The 18,829-nt window shown below is 53.1% G+C and overlaps 5 protein-coding genes across 19 annotated transcripts in view; 3 read left to right on the forward strand and 2 right to left on the reverse strand.

Moving 5' to 3' along the window:
• Window positions 1–33: 33 nt before the first annotated feature.
• On the reverse strand, window positions 34–7,513 carry MBD6 (methyl-CpG binding domain protein 6). 8 transcript variants are annotated; one of them, XR_008620393.2, is made up of 15 exons: window positions 7,176–7,472; window positions 6,086–6,149; window positions 5,762–5,898; window positions 5,356–5,458; window positions 5,063–5,225; window positions 3,790–4,830; window positions 2,951–3,612; window positions 2,518–2,671; window positions 2,161–2,330; window positions 1,618–2,031; window positions 1,460–1,512; window positions 1,169–1,232; window positions 849–1,018; window positions 509–572; window positions 34–248 (listed from the first exon to the last, which is right to left on the reverse strand). XR_008620393.2 is itself a non-coding variant. In XM_034935569.3 (13 exons), the coding sequence occupies exons 3-13, from the start codon at window positions 5,872–5,874 to the stop codon at window positions 944–946; spliced, it is 3,015 nt and encodes a 1,004-aa protein (XP_034791460.1). In that variant the 5' UTR covers window positions 5,875–5,898; window positions 6,086–6,149; window positions 7,176–7,513; the 3' UTR covers window positions 34–943. The 8 variants fall into 8 exon arrangements, 2 of the variants coding, with proteins under 2 accessions (XP_034791460.1, XP_034791461.1); XR_004665653.3 differs by having other exon boundaries at window positions 1,618–2,034; window positions 7,176–7,469; XR_008620394.2 differs by lacking the exon at window positions 509–572.
• Window positions 7,344–12,079, forward strand: LOC134728476 (WAS/WASL-interacting protein family member 3-like). The gene has a single exon (XM_063593391.1). It carries the CDS (start codon window positions 7,344–7,346, stop codon window positions 7,782–7,784), a length of 441 nt encoding a protein of 146 aa, XP_063449461.1. The 3' UTR covers window positions 7,785–12,079.
• LOC129392969 (DDIT3 upstream open reading frame protein) lies at window positions 9,478–13,146 on the forward strand. Of its 4 annotated transcripts, none has more exons than XM_055095487.2 (3): window positions 9,478–9,783; window positions 12,438–12,485; window positions 13,011–13,146. In XM_055095487.2, exons 1-2 carry the CDS (start codon window positions 9,721–9,723, stop codon window positions 12,477–12,479), a joined length of 105 nt encoding a protein of 34 aa, XP_054951462.1. In that variant the 5' UTR covers window positions 9,478–9,720; the 3' UTR covers window positions 12,480–12,485; window positions 13,011–13,146. The 4 variants fall into 4 exon arrangements, with proteins under 4 accessions (XP_054951462.1, XP_003824911.2, XP_008976746.2 ...); XM_003824863.7 differs by lacking the exon at window positions 13,011–13,146 and adding an exon at window positions 12,672–12,923 and having other exon boundaries at window positions 9,510–9,783; XM_008978498.6 differs by lacking the exon at window positions 13,011–13,146 and adding an exon at window positions 12,767–12,923 and having other exon boundaries at window positions 9,520–9,783.
• Window positions 12,716–13,599, forward strand: DDIT3 (DNA damage inducible transcript 3). Its single transcript, XM_055095485.1, has 2 exons — window positions 12,716–12,922; window positions 13,011–13,599. Exons 1-2 carry the CDS (start codon window positions 12,716–12,718, stop codon window positions 13,380–13,382), a joined length of 579 nt encoding a protein of 192 aa, XP_054951460.1. The 3' UTR covers window positions 13,383–13,599.
• The window catches only part of MARS1 (methionyl-tRNA synthetase 1), a 39,370-nt gene continuing 34,077 nt past the window's right edge, over window positions 13,537–18,829 (reverse strand). For 3 of the 5 annotated variants that reach the window (XM_063593387.1, XM_034935574.3, XM_034935572.3), the window contains 11 exons: window positions 18,343–18,513; window positions 18,108–18,203; window positions 17,858–17,975; window positions 17,247–17,460; window positions 15,341–15,472; window positions 15,134–15,238; window positions 14,856–15,042; window positions 14,201–14,272; window positions 14,034–14,057; window positions 13,855–13,947; window positions 13,537–13,757 (listed from right to left, as the gene is read on the reverse strand). In XM_063593387.1, coding sequence (XP_063449457.1) covers window positions 13,611–13,757; window positions 13,855–13,947; window positions 14,034–14,057; window positions 14,201–14,272; window positions 14,856–15,042; window positions 15,134–15,238; window positions 15,341–15,472; window positions 17,247–17,460; window positions 17,858–17,975; window positions 18,108–18,203; window positions 18,343–18,513 — 1,359 coding nt within the window. In that variant the 3' untranslated portion in view covers window positions 13,537–13,610. The remainder of the gene's footprint in view (window positions 13,758–13,854; window positions 13,948–14,033; window positions 14,058–14,200; window positions 14,273–14,855; window positions 15,043–15,133; window positions 15,239–15,340; window positions 15,473–17,246; window positions 17,461–17,857; window positions 17,976–18,107; window positions 18,204–18,342; window positions 18,514–18,829) is intronic. The other 2 variants (XM_055095480.2, XM_034935573.3) reach the window with 1 other exon arrangement.

An 18,829-nucleotide genomic window follows, 5' to 3' on the forward strand; every position in this document is an offset into this window, starting at 1 on the left:
GAACTAAATAAAAAATGAGTACAGAGCCAGAGCCAGAGTTTCAAAATATTCTCATCTGTTAAATTAAGAGTGTCTCCCATAGAAAAGCAGTGGAGGCCCCACAGGGCAAGTACAAAACAGAATTAAAACTCCCAAGGGTCTTGTCTTTACAAAAGAAAAGGCAGGAGGCAGCCCCTGGACAGCTGGTCATGCTGGCCGCTCCGGTTGGACCACGTTGCATAATCCTCAGTCGCATCATCACAACGTCTCTGAGCGTTTTGATGGGGGGAGAAGGGGCAGTGTAGTGTGTATGGGAGGAGAGGCCCAGAGGGCTCTCTTTGCCCCCTTACCCCCTTTTTTATATCCCAGAGGAAAGTCGGGGGAACCTGGCTACACCTTGAAATGAGGCTATGTGTTTCAAACCTGGGGACGGGGTAAGAGGGGATCTGTGCTTTGAGCAACCTGAGCCAGAGGCAGAGGGGTGTTGGAGGGGGTAAGGGGAGGATGCATGATGCTTATTGCTTTGTACCTTTCACTGGGAAGGAGGGCAGCAGCCAACAGTAGCTCACAGGTTTGTAAACTGAGCCTGTTGGCTTTAAGAAGGGAGGCAATGAAATCGAATTAAATATAAAAGAGTCATTTGTGCAAAAATAACTTAAACAAATAAAAGACCTGGGGAAGGGGGTGTTCCCCTTAGCGCCTGGTGGGGAAAGGGCCATATACCATCCCCCCCAGGCCTTTTCAGTGACATGGCTTGGGTGGGGGGGGTGGGGGGAGGGGTGAACTTCCCTGCCCCCTGCAATGGCTCAGGATGGGATTGTAGGGGAAGGAGTTGCATTTGTGCTCTGAGTGGGGAGTAGTGCCCCCACCCACTGTCCACAGGTGCAGGTGGCTGGCAGGGGCTCCCAAGGCTCAGCACTCAGCTCTCCCCAATCAGGGTCAGATCCAGCTCCAGGTATGGCTGCTATGGGGCCAGTTTCCTCCTCTTGTTTTTGGCAGGACGGCCAGGGCGGGCCCGGGGAGGCAGAGGGACAGCCGCCTAATACCAGAGGGGAAGTTGATAGAAGTGGTCAATTGCTAGGTATCAGGAAGTCTTCTTTTCTCCCCACTCCCTCTAACCCTCCTTTCCTCCTGCTGCCTCATCCCTTACACCCTACCCATCCACCCATCCACCCAAACACACACTTACTCGGGCTGTAGGGCTGGGTTCCAAGGTAATGTCCTGGCGGGAGCTATTGCTGTTCCGGGTAGGGCTGCAATAAGGGGCACAGATGATCAGGAACAGCTCCCAAGCACCAGGTGAATTTCAGAAGTTTGGGTGGGAAACTTTCTACATTTGGATAGTAAAGGCATAATATCCTTATTCATATTCAAATGAGAATCTGCCCTTTTGAATACCAAGCCACTATGTGGACATTAGAACTGTCCAAACCAAAAAGAAGTAGGCAAAGGCCAGCACTATAGTAGGCCCAACACTCACTTGTATTTTCTCCTACGGCCACGACGAGACTTTCTGACTACTCCCGGGGGCACCTGAGAAAAGATGGACTGTGTGTGGGGGAAATTTCGAAAAAGGCACCACAGCCCCAACCCTTCCTCAGAGCCCCTGAGCCCAGACCACCAGCACTCTGCACTCACCTTAAGGTCCTCAGAATGGGGCCCGGGAGGGGGTGGATCCTTGGGCTCAGCACCCCCTTCAGCCAGCTCCCCATTATGCTGCCAATGGTGGGTTCTTCTTGGGGACCTTTCCATTTGTCCATTGAAGCCACCACGTGTCCCCCATTTGAGGGCCAGTCGGCCAGGCTCCCGCCGGCTGCCAGGCTTTCGGCCCCGGGCTGGCCTGGCCTCACCATTAATGCCCCTAAGTCCCCCTCCTCCCCTCCGGCCCCGTTTCCCTGACCCCCTCCCAGTGAGCAGCTCAGGGACTGGGGGGTCGGGAGAACCATGGGGTGGGGCTAAGGCACTGAGGGGAGGCCTGGCAGGCTCTGGTTCGAGGGCTGAGGCAGGGCTCTCGGGGGGTAGACAGGGGGCTTCTGGCTGCTCTGGAGGGATCTGCTGGCAAAAAAATAAGTTCTCAGTCAATCTCAAATACCGTCCCTCTTCTACTATAACTCAGAAAGCCCTAAATTTCCAGTTTGAGAAAAAATTATCTCCCTGACAAATATATGCCCACACCCTCACCTGGAGACTCTGTAGCAGGCAGGCTAGGGGACTAGAAGCCTCTGAGAGGGGTGGAGGAGCTCCCCCCCCAGGGAGGAGCTGCAGCCCCAACTGGCCAGAGAGAAGAGGGCCAGGAGGCTGCAACAGGCTGGGGAGGGCTCCAGGGCTGCTGGTCAGTGAAGACAGGTCACCTGTTGAGAAATTATAGTCAGGGGTCTCTCCCTAGGCAAACCAATTAGGCTGAGCAGACCTACTATTCTCTTTAGGCTTTATCCAGTGGCCAAAGACTTTCTTCCCCAATTTATTCAGCCACTACTCCCAAGTTTTACTCCTGCTTTTTCACACCAAGAGTGTGAATTCACACTCCCTCAGACTCACCCAGCAGGCTGGCACCCAGCAGAGGGCTAAGGAGTTGGGGGGGTCTCCCTGAGTTGGAGGGGGCCTTGCCCAGAGAGGAGGCCCCCGGGTCAGTAGTTGCCGTGGTGACACTGGAGGTAGGTGGTCCAGGTTGGGGGGCACTCAGGACACAGGGCTAAGAAAAAAGAATGATTCTAACACTTACGCGTGTAAAATACTCAACAGATTTATAGTGCTTTCACATCCACTATCTGACTGAAGCCTCAAGTGAGATAGGCCATGCTTATTAAATACAGACCCAATTCTTGCAGTCATCCTACCCCCAGCCAAGAACTAAGGCCTCCCCAAAGGTCCCAAGGAAGAGCTCAGGAATGAAACTGAAAGCTTTTGATTCCCAGCTCCCATCTCTTATTCTACATCTTGTTCTGTCCCACCTACTCACCCCCATCCTCACCTGGGGGGGTGTCCCCGAGGGGGGATCCAGGGTGGCAGCCAGCAGCGCAGAATTTAAAGCTATGAGGGTAGGGGGGGCTGAAAGTGGGGGGAAAAGTAGGGGGGACAGGTCTCCCAAGCCTGAAAATGGCTCCCCACTTGGACCCCCGGCTCCCTCTGCAGATCCCTCCCCATCCCCAGCTGTGGGGCCCAGAGCCAACAGGGGCAGGAAAGAGGCAAGGAGGTTGCTGGGAGGTGCTGAAGGAGGTGGAAGAAGGTCTGAGGGTGGTGGAGGAAGCAAGGAAGCCACCAAAAGCGAAGGCCCTTCAGGCTCTCCTGGGGCTAGGGGAGGACCAGGTCCTCCTGGTGGGGGTAGCAGGGGCTCAGGGGGAGGTTGTCCTCCTCCCCCAGTCAGCACACCAAATAAACTGTGGTTGAGCAATGGAGAAGGTGGAGGCTGCCCCAGACTCAGAGGGAGAGGCAAGGCCCCAAGCATCCCAGGGAAGCCAGCTCCACTCAGTGCCAGGCCCTGCTCAGGGCTGGGGAAAGGGAAAGCCTCTCCACCAGCCAGGGGAGGCAGAGGGCAGGCCGGGCCTGCCCCCATCCCCAGCCCTTCGGATGGGCTTTGAAGCACAGGGCTGGGGACTACTGGGGCTTTGGAGGCAGCTGGTGGGGCAGGGGCACCTGTAAAAGAGGAGAGAAATTCAGCTCAAGGGAGGCCCTTTCTCCCATCATCCAAAGAAGCCAACCTCCCTGCCCCCAACCCAGAAAACCCTCAAAGAGCTCTCTGAACATTCCCCTAAATGCCTTGGCTGCCTCTTTCCAGCCAGGATGAGGAAGGGCTCCACAATACTCACATACCTGGCACACTGCTGAGGCTGCCACTGGTGGTCCCAGGCAGGGAGGGCTGGATGGGGTGCCTGGGCTGGGGAGGGCTCCCTGAGGAGAGGGTTGGGGGAGGAGGAAGGTGTGCATCTGACCCCAAAAGGTTAAAGCTTCCATCAGAGTGGGAAGGGCCAGGGGTGGGGAGTCCCAGCAGGGACAGCACAGAAGGGAGAATTGGTTGGGATGGCTCTGGGAGAGAAAAGGGTTGGGGGACAGGAGCAGGGGCCCGAGGACGGCTCCGTCTAGGGGTTTGAGGGCCTCTCCCTTCTAGCAATCGAAATACAGTAGGGGGTCTGCGGGGACGACGCTGAGAGGGACGAAGTGATGAGGAGTGGGAAGCTGAGGGTGCCTGGGCACGGGGCCTTCGGCCCTGTAAAGTGCTGGGAGGGGGTAGTGGGGGATGCTGTGCCTTGGCCGCTGCAGAGAGTAGGCTGCTAGCAAGGAAGGGGGGTGCCCCAGGCCCCTCCACCGTGGGGACCCCTCCCAGGGGCCCCAAGACCAGGGGCAGGTGCATAGTGGCTGAAGACACTGGTGGCTGAGAGGCAGGACCAGGGTGGGCGGGGAGATTATTGCTCGGGGGCAGGGGAGGGGGTGTTAAGGCATCACTACAGTGGAAGAGAGGAGGGTCTGAAGGTGGTGAGGAGGAGGCATGAGGGGCCGGAGGAGAGCCCAGGTCAGAGGGCACCAGGCTGGATCTGAGGGCAGCTCCCCAGTTGTATGAGGGAGCATTGAGGCTGATAGCAGGTGGAGGAGGTGGGGCTGGAGAGGGGGCATTGCCCCTTGGGAGGAAACGGGGGCTGCTACTGCCCCCAGAAGGGACTGGGTCAGGAAGCCTTGGGGGGAAAAGCCCCCCAGGGCCTGCTAGAGTGGGAAAGGCCTGGGAAACTGAGGGTGGTTCTGGGGGAAGGGAGCCAGGACCCCCATTAAGTGGAGTTGTAGGAGGAACTCGACAGGGAGGGCGGGCAGAGGGGGGCCCTGGGGACACAGTGTGGAACATTTGGGGGCTCGCTCCCTCTCCTGCAATAAATGAAAAATGAAGGGTCAGCCTGTGGCTCCCCTTCCAAAAACTCTTTTGTCTTCTCTAGTCCCATCTCCCACAAGTTCCCAACCTCCCTGTGCCCTCCTTTCAACATGCAGCTCCCCACCCACTCCCCTTTCTCTTTGCTCCCTCTCAAGGAACTCCTCCCACCACCAGCCTTCCAAGCCCTTAGGTTTTCCTCGGTCTTCTGTAAAGTGGCAGAAGACTCACCAGGAGAAGAGTGTGAGCAGGTGGTCTCCATGCTGCGGTACAGAGTTGCCATAGCAACAGCTTTCCGCCGGTGGTTGCACAGCTTGGTCATGTCCTCCTCTGATGCTGGCCCCACCCCGGCCCCACCCGGGGTCACCGGGGCCAAAGGGTCAAAGTTGAAAACCTGTAAGGTGGAAAGCAAGGACAGGGACCCTGAGGGGCTGGAACCTGTGAGAAGGGCTACCTCAGTCAGTGATTTGCATTAAGACTTTTAGCTTATCTCTGTACTCTCAGGCGCCCCTCACCACTCTGACCTTGGGGACATTAAGTGGACACTCCAGACCGCACTTGCAGGTCCCATCGCTGAGGAGGTAGCTCCGGGTTTGCTCCAAGGAAGACAGCTCTGTGCCACTTGGACTGCGAGAGGACAGGGTCAGAGGACATGGGGTTAGCTGGCAGTGAATCAGGCAATACTCCTAAAGCACAGTGCTTAAGTTACAGATCCTCCTAGAAGAACAGAGAATAAGGAATGTGGGAAGACACAGAAAAAGGGAGAATGGATTCAAAGGCCCAGAGCTACAGAAAGCAAAAAGGCTGAGGAAGGAAGGGGAAGAGAGGAGAGCAATCGGGTACCAGAGAGCTGAGCTGAGAGAAGAAACGGAAGAAAGAAAACCCGGGCAACTGGAGTGGCAGAGCTTGGGGACCTGTGAAGATCCGTACCTGATGTAGAGCACAGCACCCTCTCGCACACAGCGCTGCCAGCCGATGGGGACAGATGTGGCCACAGGGCCCCCAGCTCTGTCTGCTCCACTGCTCTCATTGCCCCCATTCATTGTGTGTAATCAGCTCCCGCGTGCCTGATAACACAGACATCCATGTAGGCACTAGGAGGATTAAACTGGGCGAAGTACCTGAGAGAGGACTCCAGGAAGGCAAAAGTTGTGGGGAGACCCAAGAAAACTCAGGGGAAGCCCCAGAGGAGCAAGGGGAACCCCTCAGCTGGGAGGGAGACTGAGGAGTCCCCTGCCGTATCACCACAGCTACCTGAACATCTCTGCAAACATTGTGGGGTCCAGTCTAAAGCCGGGGCCACCAGCTTAGCCCACACCTGCAACGCAAGTAGAGAGATGGGACTGTCAGGAGTCTGCCCAACTCTAAAGAGCACCACAGCCCAGCACCCTCTCAAGAGAAAGATCCTTAACAATGTGAGGCAAGCACCTATAAAGATATCGGGGATCTGCTCGCTTAGTCTACAACCATCCTTTCCAAGCCCAGTCCCTAGGGACCAGAGGGTCAGAACCTCAGCTCCCTGGGACCAAGAAAGTCTAGCCCAATTCTTAGGCATATGAAGGGCAAGGCCTCCCTCCATTCGGAGTAGAAGACTTCAACCAGGAGTATGGGCACATTCCCATAATGCTAGGCCACTAGGAAGTTTCCCAGAGTGTCTGGCTCCTGTTGTTCTCTACCCAGGAAGATGATATAAAAAGTACAGATTGCCCCACAGGTCACCAGGCAATTGCCCAACTGCCCGCTGGGGTGGTACCAGCAGAACTCCCCCCATGCCTGCTCCATCAGACAATCGCTGATCTAGTTCATTCGGGTCTTAAGAGGTGAGGATCACAGCTCAGTCTTCTCCCAGGATCCTGGGAAGCTCCTGATTTTCCCTCAAGCCTAAGGCAAAGGGATTCAGAACCTCCTATTCCACTGGCTTCCGATTATCTCCAAGAGAGCCTGTCCTCCGATAGAAGGGGAAGCCCCTCCAACCTGCAGGTATCCTCCCCAGCCTCACCATTGCTCCCACCCCACACTGGCGGCTTCCAAACTTTCCCTCTCACAACAAGGCGCCCTGTCACCCAGACTGCTTCCCTCAGCTTGAGGAGGAGGGGAAGGCGCACGAAGTAGGAAGGAACTTGGGGAGAGGGCGGGCGGAGGGTGGGTGAAGCACTGAGGGGAGGGCGGTGAGGAAGGCAGAAGTCTGGCAGTGAGAGGGAGAAGCGGCGGGGGCAGGTGAGGGCGGGGGAGTGGGGATGGGGCCGGGGAAAGGGGCCGAGAGGACGCGGAGGGGGCAGAGGGTAGGGACAGGAGGGGAGGGGAGGGGGAGGGGCAGGGTGGGGGGGCCGGGCCCCGCACTCACCGCGGCCCATGGTTCGGCCGGCCCCGCCCTGCGCAGTCGCGGCCCAGAGGGTGAGTGGGAGGGGGTGGGAGGAGGGTCGGTGGAGCCCGAGCCTCCGGTACGGCCCCGGCCGGTCCTAGCAGGAAGCGCCGCTGCCGCCGCCGCGGATCACCGAGCGGCCTCCCGCGCATGCGCCATGGGGGCCAGGGGCAGCCCTGGGGATTCCGTTCCCAGAAGGCACTGCGCAGGCTGCTGCCGCTGCCGCTGCCGCCGCCGCCGCCGCCGCCGCCGCTGCCGCAGCCGCCGCCGCAGGAGCCGCCGCCTCCGCCGCTGCCCGGACGGGAGAGGGGCGGGGCCGGGCCCCCGCCCAGCGGACAGCGACGAGCCAACTGGAGGGGCCGCAGTGCGCATGCGGGAGCGCGCCTACCCCTCCCCCACAACCCCCCATTAATCCCCAAGAGAACAAACACCCCACGCGGCCCCCCCGCCCTCCGCGGAAGGATCTGCGCCTCTTCCCAGGCCACTGGTGGCCAATCCCAGCCCTCCTCAGGGAGGGGCCCTTCCAAAGCCACAGTCTGTTGCGGGAACCAGGAATGCCAGGTCCGGGAGGGGCCAGGCCCCGAAAGATGAAAGTCGCGACTTGCCCTGCCCCGCCCCAAAGGCTTCCCGGGTAGTGTGCTGGGACTTGACCCGCCTCCCCAGGTCAACATGTCACAACACGACCTCAGCCTGTCAAGTCACATGACCTCTGCCTGTCACTGACAACCTGGTCTGTCTTTAGGCCAGGAGAGACCATCTGGTCCACCCTCCACACTACTCCCATTTTCAGAGAGGAAATGGAGGTGTGGAGCAACGGAGCAGCCTAACCAAAGACCTGTCATTGCCATACCACTCCAGTCACAACCGGCCTTGTGACAGTTTCTACTTAAACTCTGGCTGCCCCCATGAGGGTATGACAGGATATGTTACAGGCCACCACATGGCCTCTGTTTTCAAGGCACAAGAAAAATACTTTGCATTCTGGGTGGTGCGTTTTACTTTTGGTCAAGTTGCCTCCAAGTTCATGGTTCTCATTTTACCTTCACAACTCTTATCTTTAATTTACAAACAAGGACGGTAAGATCCCTTGGCAAGTGAGGGGGAGTTGAGGCTAAAATCGCGGCTCCGGTCTCCCCAGTCCAGGGCAGTCCTGCGCTGAAGTGCACTCACACGTCCCGGGATGAGACTCCGCTGTAAATCTCGACCCGAACACCTAGGAGGCAGGCCTGTGCCGCGCTCCTCACACAGGGAGTCACAGGACTTGCTGTCTGGTACAGCAAGAGAGGGTCTTGGAGAAAGCCATAGGAGTACCGTGGGGGAAAATAGGTGGCCAAACAGAATCGGGTCCACTGGGCAAAATACATGACTTCTGGCAGGCTGAGGGCTTACCAACTACAAGGTAAAAGTCAAGGGCGCTGTTCTGAGAGAAGCGGAAAATGACTACCAAGGGATTCCAGTACCTCGGCCCCTTTTGGGAGATTTACGGGGCTAGAACAGGAGACCACCCCCGTTTTTTTGTTTGTTTGTTTTGTTTTTTGTTTTTGGTGAAACGTAGTCTCGCTCTGTCACCCAGGCTGGAGTGCAGTGGCGCGATCTCGGTCACTGCAACATCCGCCTCCAGGGTTCAAGCGATTCTTCTGCCTCTGCCTCCAGAGTAGCTGGGATTACAGGCGCGCATCACCACACCCGGCTAATTTTTGTATTTTTAGTAGAGACGGGGTTTCACCATGTTGGTCAGGCTGATCTCGAACTCCTGACCTCAAGTGATCCGCTCTCCTCAGCCTCCCAAAGTGCTGGGATTACAGGCGTAAGCCACTGAGCCCGGCCAGGAGACCTCTTTAAGAAGACTCGAGATGTCGACAATCCCAGTGGATGGATACCAACTTTCAAAAGAAAAGTTCAAAAGGCCTATGTGCCCATTAGCTGGGAGGGGCCAAGAAATATGGGAGTCCCTTATAGTGGGGGTAAAACGGCGGGTAAAGCTAGGGGGGGCGGAACAACAGCTTCTTGGGGAGACAAGCGGCAAAGAGGCTCACGACCGACTAGGGGCGACCAAGGCTGATAGCCGTTGGGGCCGTTGGGCGCCGGGAGCTGGCGCCCCGCCCTCTCTCCTCTCCCCCACCCTCCGCACCTCCCACCACCCTCGTTGTCCCCTGCGCGTGCGCGTTCAGACACCGGTTGCCAAACATTGCATCATCCCCGCCCCCCTTTCCTCCCCTCCCCCCTGCTACACTCCCCTCCGCGCGCGCGCATGACTCACCCACCTCCTCCGTGAAGCCTCGTGACCCAAAGCCACTTCCGGGTCCGACACTACGTCGACCCCCTAGCGAGAGGGAGCGACGGGGGCGGTGCTGCGGGGCTCCTGAGTGGCGGATGCGAGGGACGGGGCGGGGCCAATGCCGGCGTGCCACTTTCTGATTGGTAGGTTTTGGGGTCCCGCCCCTGAGAGGAGGGCAAGGCCATGGTAAAAGATTACAGCCAGGCGCTCCCGAGGTCAGAGGCTTAAGTCTAAGGCACTGAGCGTATCATGTTGAAGATGAGCGGGTGGCAGCGACAGAGCCAAAATCAGAGCTGGAACCTGAGAAGAGAGGCGAGTACTGATTCCCATCTACCCTTTACCCTCCCGTCTCCTCAAAGTTGGGGCGTCCGCTCTTTAGGATCGGCCTCACTCCTCCACAGTGAAGTTAGGGACCGTCCGAGAGAGGAATGGGGAGAGTCCCTTATTCTGGGGTGGTGCTTACAAACCCCTATTGCTTCGGACGACAGCGTCTCTCCACCCCTGCCCGGAGCCGGAACACGGGCCCTGCTCTGTGCTGCTGGGCAAAGGGACCTCGGTTGCCCTTGGGAAATTCATTCTTTCCTGTAGCCAACTTCAGGCCTCATCGTTAGGCCTGTCCGCGGGGAGGCAGGTCAGCAGGACACACCCCCGCTCTAAGACTGGGTGACCATCGCTCAGGCCGTTTCCGCCGCTTCGCCACCAGCGGGCCTTCTCCCTACCCCACCCCCAATTCTGTCTCAGTCTCAGTGCCTCTGGTGTCAGCATGGCCACCTCGGTAGCTGGGGCTACTGGACCCTGCAGCGGATAGGGGAACCTTGAGGAGACACAAGCCTTTGGGAGGGGTGCCGATGGACAGGGAGTGGTGTGTTTTCCTTTTGCCGTAGAGGTCTCTGGGCCTCCTGCACAAGAGAGCAGCCTGGATCTCTTAAGTGTAGGAGGCCATTTGGGGTCTCCCCAGGGTATTGTCCTTCCCTCGGGATTAGTCCCTGCCTCTTTAACCCGGTCCTGTCTCCCAGCTAATCTCTGTGTAACCATTGCATCAGGCCAGCCCCGTTTGGCTCTGCAGCCTTCTGACCTGAGGCTCCACTGCTGATGAAAGCCAAGTCCCACACAGTGGAAGGCAAGGGAGGGTTCCCCAGGGAGGACAGCCCTGCAGAGAAATACTTCGGGCAATATTGCATCTCTAGCCCCTAGGGATCGGCAGCTGCCACTCTGCTTCTGCCCCTTCCCTATAAGAGAGACTGAGGGGAGTTTATCCATTCATTCTTAACAAATACTTAATGAGGACCTACTGTGTGCCACACAGTTTGGGGCTCAGGGTACATCCTTGAGCAAGAGGAAAAAATCATCTCAGTGGGAGGCCTACAGTAAACAAAATATAAGTGCCACGGAGAAAGCTAAAGCAGAGAAAGGAATGGAGAATGTTCAGGATGGAGGTCAGAGTGTTACATCAGGTGGTCATGAATTACCTTAGGTAATTCCTCCACTCAAAACCCTCCAGTGACTTCCATGACATGAAATAGGAAGTCATTGGAGGGTTTGAGCAGAGGAATGACCTGTTTTAAAAGGCTCACTCAGGCTGCTGTATGGTGAATAGAGTTGCGGAGGGGTGGCAAGAGAAGAAATGGGAAGACCTTCTGCAGTCAGAAAGTTTCTGCAGTAATTTAGAGATGGTAGTGAATTGATCTAGATTGGAAACAATGGAATTAGAAGTGTTTAGATTCTTCTAAGCAAAGGTTTTAAAAACTCATTTTTAAAGAATGAGTTAAGGGCCGGGCATGGTGGCTCACGCCTGTAATCCCAGCACTTTGGGAGACCAGAGGTGGGTGGATCACATGAGGTCAGGAGTTCAAGACCAGCCTGGCCAACATGGTGAAACCCCATCTTTACTAAAAATACAAAAATTAGCCCGGCATGGCAGTGCATGCCTGTAATCCCAGCTACTCAGGAGGCTGAGGCAGGAGAATCGCTTGAACCCAGCAGGCGGAGGTTGCAGTGAGCCGACTGCGCCACTGCCTTCCAGCCTGGGCAAAAAAAGTGAGACCCGTCTCAGAAAAAAAGGAATGAGTTAAAATTTGCTAGTACTTTGGATTGCAGGGTGTGAGAGAAGAGGAATGAAGGATGATACCAAGGTTTTTAGCTTAAGCAACTACAGTTGTCATCTGAGATGGGGATGACCTTGGAAGGGGAAAATCAGCAAGAGTTTGCCTTTGCACATAGTCTTAGGCGCCTATTAGACATTGAAAAAGAAATGGCAAGTAGGCAGTAGACAGCAGAGTCTGAAGTTCTGGAAGAGGTCCAGACTGGAAATGTACATTTGGAGGATGTCAGCCCTGTGGGAATGGAGTTAGGAAAATGCTATGATTTGTTCCCTTCCCTGTAGTTTAGTCTTTACCCTGGCAGATTTGAGGCCTGCTTTGAATTTAGAGAAAGCTGAGTTGGCCAGGACTTTACTATTATGTAACCAGGACTACAAATGTCAGCAACTAAAAATAAAGAAAGTCAGGCCCTCTTCTGCCCTTCGAAATGGCTACAGGGACCAAGTATGCATACCCCACAAGACCAGAAGTAAGGAAGGACCAGTAGGAGGCTGGAGGTAAAAGAAAAATAAGGGCCCAGCACGGTAGCTCATGCCTATAATCCCAGCACTTTGGGAAGCGATGGATCACAAGGTTAAGAGATGGAGACCATCCTGGCCAACATAGTGAAAACCTATCTCTACTAAAAACACAAAAATTAGCTGGGCGTGGTGGCACGCGCCTGTAGTCCCAGCTACTCGGGAGGCAGAAGAATCACTTGAACCGAGGGGGCAGAGGTTGCAGTGAGCCGAGATCGCACCACTGCACTTCAGCCTGGCAACAGAGCAAGACTCAGTCTCAAAAAAAAAAAAAAGAAAGAAAAAAAGAAAAAGTAAGTTGCCTCTCCCCCTTCCAAAAATGGCTGACATTTCTCTTTGTTGCCCACAGTGTTCAAGAAGGAAGTGTATCTTCATACATCACCACACCTGAAAGCAGGTAAACTTAACCTACCCTTTCCCAAAAATTTTAAACGGCAGGATAGTAAATATTTTAGATGCTAAAAGTCCTATAGTCTCTAGCGTGACTCTTCATCTCTGCCACTGTAGCACCAAAGCAGCCATAAACAATATGTAAATAAACAGATGTGGCTGTATTCCAATACAACTTTACCTACAAAAACAGGCATCAGACCAGCTTGCCAACTTGTGGCATAGACTGTTTGCTACATGGAGCTTGTTCCAGCCACTCCCCATTATCCTGCAGATGTGCTTTTCCAGACTGATCCAACTGCAGAGATGGCAGCTGAGTCACTGCCTTTCTCCTTCGGGACACTGTCCAGCTGGGAGCTGGAAGCCTGGTATGAGGACCTGCAAGAGGTCCTGTCTTCAGATGAAAATGGGGGTACCTATGTTTCACCTCCTGGAAATGAAGAGGTAAGAATGTTAGCCCTAAAGCTAAAGGGGGATGTTACCTTTCCCTTCTCAACTAATATCTATGTTCCCTTTCCTCATTTCCTTGAAGGAAGAATCAAAAATCTTCACCACTCTTGACCCTGCTTCTCTGGCTTGGCTGACTGAGGAGGAGCCAGAACCAGCAGAGGTCACAAGCACCTCCCAGAGCCCTCACTCTCCAGATTCCAGTCAGAGCTCCCTGGCTCAGGAGGAAGAGGAGGAAGACCAAGGGAGAACCAGGAAACGGAAACAGAGTGGCCATTCCCCAGCCCGGGCTGGAAAGCAGCGCATGAAGGAGAAAGAACAGGAGAATGAAAGGAAAGTGGCACAGCTAGCTGAAGAGAATGAACGGCTCAAGCAGGAAATCGAGCGCCTGACCAGGGAAGTAGAGGCAACTCGCCGAGCTCTGATCGACCGAATGGTGAATCTGCACCAAGCATGAACAATTGGGAGCATCAGTCCCCCACTCGGGCCACACTACCCACCTTTCCCAGAAGTGGCTACTGACCACCCTCTCACTAGTGCCAATGATGTGACCCTCAATCCCACATACGCAGGGGGAAGGCTTGGAGTAGACAAAAGGAAAGGGTCTCAGCTTGTATATAGAGATTGTACATTTATTTATTACTGTCCCTATCTATTAAAGTGACTTTCTATGAGCCAAGGTCTTTTACTTTTTCTTCTTGCCTTTAGGGGCTTCAGGGGGTTTCCCCTCAGCTACAGCCAACTGTTTCTTTAGATCCAAGAGTTTCGCCACCTCCGCAGCAACCTCGTTCTTGTCTGCCTTTTGTGCTTTCAGTTCTCGGACAAAGTTTCCCTAAGATAAAGGGGGGTGGGGAGGTAACAGTGAGGCAAGAAAAAGATCTATTTAGGATTCAGCTTGTCCAGTCTCCCACAGGGCTTAAGCTTCATACTTGTTTTGTCACTTCATCCATCAGCGCTTGTATCTGTTGTGGCCTGGCTGTTGTAACAGTCTCTACAACTGCTGGCTTCAGGGACGTTTTTGCCTGGAGAACAACAAAGTTATCACCAGCAACCATAAATATCCCCTAACCTCCAGTTTTATACAGCATCTCAGAGGGAAAGTGGTTACCTTTAAGTCGAAGGTCTCTTCTAGCTAAGACAGGAAAGAAAAACTGTAAGTGAGGAAGCGGCAGGGCCAAAAGATGGAAAGAGTGATGGGTGAGGACTACTTAGGGAAATTAAGGAAGTGATGCTGTGGCTGTTGTGGAGCCAGGGCACAGCCTTTAGCTTTCTCACCTGGCCCCCTCCAAAGCGCTGCCTTAAACTTTCAATCTGGTCATTTTCCAATTTTTGGAACAAGGGACTGACCTGTAAAAAAAGAGTTCCAGAATCATCTACTGATTGGATACAGACTCTACCATAGACTATACAGATGACCTCTCCAACCCCAATCTCTGATGTGTTTTAGAAAGAACGAGCTTAACACTGAGTTAATATCTGCTGATTTTAGGAAATTAGCTGTAGCTTTCCCTATGAAACCCCAAATAATTTGTAGGGTCAAAAATTCTTTAAGCTCTCCAAGGATGCTAGGCTGATCCAGAAGTTTAGCAGTGTACTTACTTTTTCATTTTGTGTCAAAGAGGAAATGGCTTTCCTGTATTTTCCCTGCCCACTATCTGCTAGCATTATGGAGACTAGGTGATCACAGTGTTTCTTCAAATATCTGTTTACCAGTTAGTTTTGTGTGCCAGGTTCTGGTTTCTGGCATGAAGAACAATGAAGATGTACAGATAATTCTGGACTTGTGAACGACTACCAAGGACTTTGTATCAGAAACTTAGGAGTCCCATGACCAAAGTAACACTGGAAAGATGTTAGGTCTTCTCTCACCCACTCCAAAAGCTGCATGGCAAGAGTATCAATTTTAAGAGAGGCTGGCTCTTCCACCTACTGTGCCAATCTGGTGTCCTGCTGGTAAGGTACACAGGAAGTTTGTCAGCAGGATACTGCAGGCTGGAGGTGGGAGCTGCAGCTGGGCCTGGATTGTGGCACTAACCGTGGGCATGTAAGGCTGAAGCATGACAGAGAGCAAGGCAGCTATATTCACTGCCAAGCCAGTCACTGTTCCTGCCCGTTGCCTGAGGAAGAGGAGACATTAGTCAAGACCTCCAGGAGGATACAGCTTACAAGCCACTTTATGCCTTTAGCCAACCCTCCCCGCTTACCTACCTGTCAGCCTCACTGCCTTTAATCCGCTTCCAGGGCTCATTCACCTGAATATATTGGTTGCCATGTCGAGATATGGTGAGGATACTGCGCAAGGCATCCCGGATCCTGGGAAGGGAGGAAGCAGGCCAAGGTGTAATATCCTACAGAGACCAATACAAGGAGGCTCTCAACACGCCAGCAGAAAAGACAGAGGTGTCAGTTACTTACCGAACCTTCTCAAGTAGCTGGTGATAGTGCTGGAGCTCCAGGGTGACATGGGCCAGCAGGCGCTGATCATCAGGGGTGAGCACCATCTCAGGCACATAGCCCCCAAAGAACTTAGACACAAACATCCCAGCTCTTGGTTGGGAGTAGGAAAGCAGAAGTGGAAAAAAGAGGGGAAGTTATTATCCAGTCTCCTTGTTAGAATTTCACCCAATTTCCACAGCTGTACATTCTCTCAGGATTCCTGCCTGGAACAGGTAACTCCTGGCTCCCTGAAGCTAGTAGACAAGGCCTAACTAATTATTTACTCTTTCTCTCCCCTAAGAATCTGACTCTGCACATAAGAAACCTGATTAAGTTAAACAACTGTACCTCTTATTTTTAAGAAGTCATTACTCGGCCGGGTGCAGTGGCTCACGCCTAAAATCCCAGCACTCTGGGAGGCCGAGGTGGGCAGATCACCTGAGGTCAGAAGTTCAAGACCAGCCTGGCCTGGCCATGGTGAAACCTCGTCTCTACTAAAAATGCAAAAAATTTGCCGGGCGTGGTGGTGTGCACCTGTAATCCCAGCTACTCTGGAGGCTGAGGCAGGAGAATTGCTTGAACCCGGGAGGCAGAGGTTGCAGTGAGCCAAGATCGCGCCATTGCACTCCAGCCTGGGCAACAAGAGAGAAACTCCGTCTCAAAAAAAAAAAAAAAAAAGTCATTACTCAAAATGACCAAGCTGAGTATGTGTTAACTGCTATCAAACACTCTAGGCAAGTACTTTTTTTTTTTTTAATTTTTTTTTTTTTTTTTAATTTTTTTTTTTTTTTTTTTTTTGAGGAGTCTCACTCTGTTGCCCAGGCTGGAGCACAGTGGCATGATCTTGGCTCACTGCAACCTTTGCCTCCTGGGTTCAAGTGATTCTCCTGCCTCAACCTCTTGAGTAGCTGGGATTACAGATGTGCGCCACCACGCCCGGCTACTTTTTGTATTTTTAGTGGAGACAGGGTTTCACCAGGTTGGCCAGGCTGGTCTCAAACTCCTGTAGGTAAGGACTATTTATTAAATGTGGTTAATTACCAAAGCTGAAAGTGAGTAGCAGGACTGACCTATAAGGGTCCAGGGCTCAGAGAGTGTGACTAAAGAATCCTAAATTCTGGAGGATACTGCTTTAGATTGCAGAAGAGCTGAGATAGGCACCAATGATAGAATGTGAGCCTAAGGTAACAAAAACTCTGAAGAGTATAGCAGAAGCCTTTTTTTTTTTTTTTTTTGAGACAGGATCTCCCTCTTTTGCCAAGGCTGGAGTGTAGGGGTACGAGTACTGCTCCACTGCAGCCTCAATCTCCCAAGTTCAAGAGACCATCCCGCCTCAGCATCCTGAGTGGCTGGGACTACAGGTGTGTGCCACCACGCCTGGCTGATTCCTTTTGTAGAGATGGGAGATTCATTATGTTGGTCAGGCAAGTCTTGAACTCCCGGCCTCAAGTGATCCTCCTGCCTCAGCCTCCCAAAGTGCTGGGATTACAAATGTAAGCCACCATGCCCAGCCCACAGAAGCCTCCTACCCCCACACCAAAATAACCCCTTTCTTCAGCCAAACTTTTCAATGATCTGCAGGTGAACTATTTTGCTGAGAGAGAATACATCTTCAATTCTACAAAGAACAGTGATAAGGAAACAATTTACAAAAACCCACTTTATAACCAACTTTGCTAAATCACATCTCTACAGCTAACTGTTCCATCAAGCACACATAGCCTAGTATGTGCTAGGAACAGATCCCAATTAATAGAAATCAACTTTCCACACTGTCCTCACAGCCTCCTGCCCATTTTCTAGTTCTCTCCACATTCCCATCTCCTGAGGGAAAATGAGCCCCACCCCAGCTCACTGCTAACTCTGACCCCTTACCAAGTCCTACCTGTTGATGAAGTTGCCCAGGTTGTTAAGCAGCTCAGAATTATTCTTCAGCAGCAGGTCCGTCCAGGAGAAAGCACTGTCCTGGCCCTCAGGCCGAATGTACAGCAGATAGAAGCGCCAGATGTCAGCAGGGATCCCCGTGTCCTGGGCCATGTCCCCAAACACTCCCACACCGCGGCTCTTAGAGAATTTCCCATCCTCATAGTTCAGGTACTCTGGACAGAGGAGAATGAGTGAGAACCATCTGCTCACATCACATCCTTCCCCTCTCTAGCCCACTAACTCTTCCTTCTTTCCTCTTTCTAACCTCAACTATGGGTGTCTAGCAACATTTCTCCTTAAGGGGCTGGTATGCTCAGATTTTGGGAGTCCCTTCCTATCCATTCTGGCCCTTTTTTCTCTTTGCTTATATCTACTAAAGAGTTTTAGCTTTAGACTTTTGCTTTCTTCAGGTTCTTGTTCGTTTCTCTAGGTTGAGTTCTCATTTTAATTATTTCCTATTTCAGCTCAACTCCTAACTCAAGATAGCAGCTCTCCAAGATCTTTTTCCAAGTACTGCCTCACCCCTCATTTCCTATGAACACCCCATCAGTAGTCTTCCAGGGTACTTACCTGTAGCAATGAGGTGGCTGACCAAGGTATAGTTATCCTCAGCTCCTAGGGCTGAGCAAGGAAAGACTAAGCTATGGAAAGGAACATTGTCTTTGGCCATGAACTGATACAGGTCCACCTAGGGGAATGTGGTTAGGAGAGATTTCCTGAGACCTTCTTCAAAGGCCCAAGGAAGACCAGACACCCAACCCTAACACCCACACCCTACCGCCTACCCTCCCCATGCACAGCCTAACCAAGAACTGCTCACTTGCTCTGGGTTCTTCCACCATCTCTCCCACTGGTCTGTGTAGTTGGCTGTGATGGACAGATAGCCAATAGTGGCATCAAACCAGACATAGAATACCTGGAGGTCAGAAGGAGGTAAACATGTTAGGGACCAATCCAAAGTCTCAAACTGAAACAAGACATAATCAGCAGTCTACTCTGCTAGCCCAGGGTTTCAACACCAAGGCTGAACGATATGAATAAAAAAGGGTTTTTACCTTGTCTTCAAAACCTTCTAAGGGTACAGGGGTTCCCCATTTGAGGTCTCGGGTTATGCAGCGTGGCTTGAGGCCATCCCGAAGCCAAGAACGGGTGATAAACTGGGCATTGGGTGTCCAGTCACTGCCAGGCAATGTCCTCCCCAACCACTCCTCCAGTCGCTTCTCCAGCTGAGATAACGGAGAAAGAGGGCTGATTTAGGAAAGTCTCATATATGGTTAGCATAAGGATAAACACATATAACCTTTTTGGAGCACAATTTGGCAATATATAACTTTTTTTTTGGAGACAGAGTCTTGCTCTGTCACCCAGACTGGAGTGCAGTGGTGCAATCATAATCACAGCTCACTGCAGCCTAAACCTCCTGGGCTCAAGCAATCCTCCTACCTCAACCTCCCCAGTAGCTGGGACCACAGGTGCACACCACCATGCCAGACTGTAATTTTTGTAGAAACAGGGTTTTGCCACATTGCCCAGGCTGGTCTT

Source organism: Pan paniscus, chromosome 10 (assembly GCF_029289425.2).
Source record: "Pan paniscus chromosome 10, NHGRI_mPanPan1-v2.0_pri, whole genome shotgun sequence".
Classification (NCBI taxonomy): domain Eukaryota; kingdom Metazoa; phylum Chordata; class Mammalia; order Primates; family Hominidae; genus Pan; species Pan paniscus.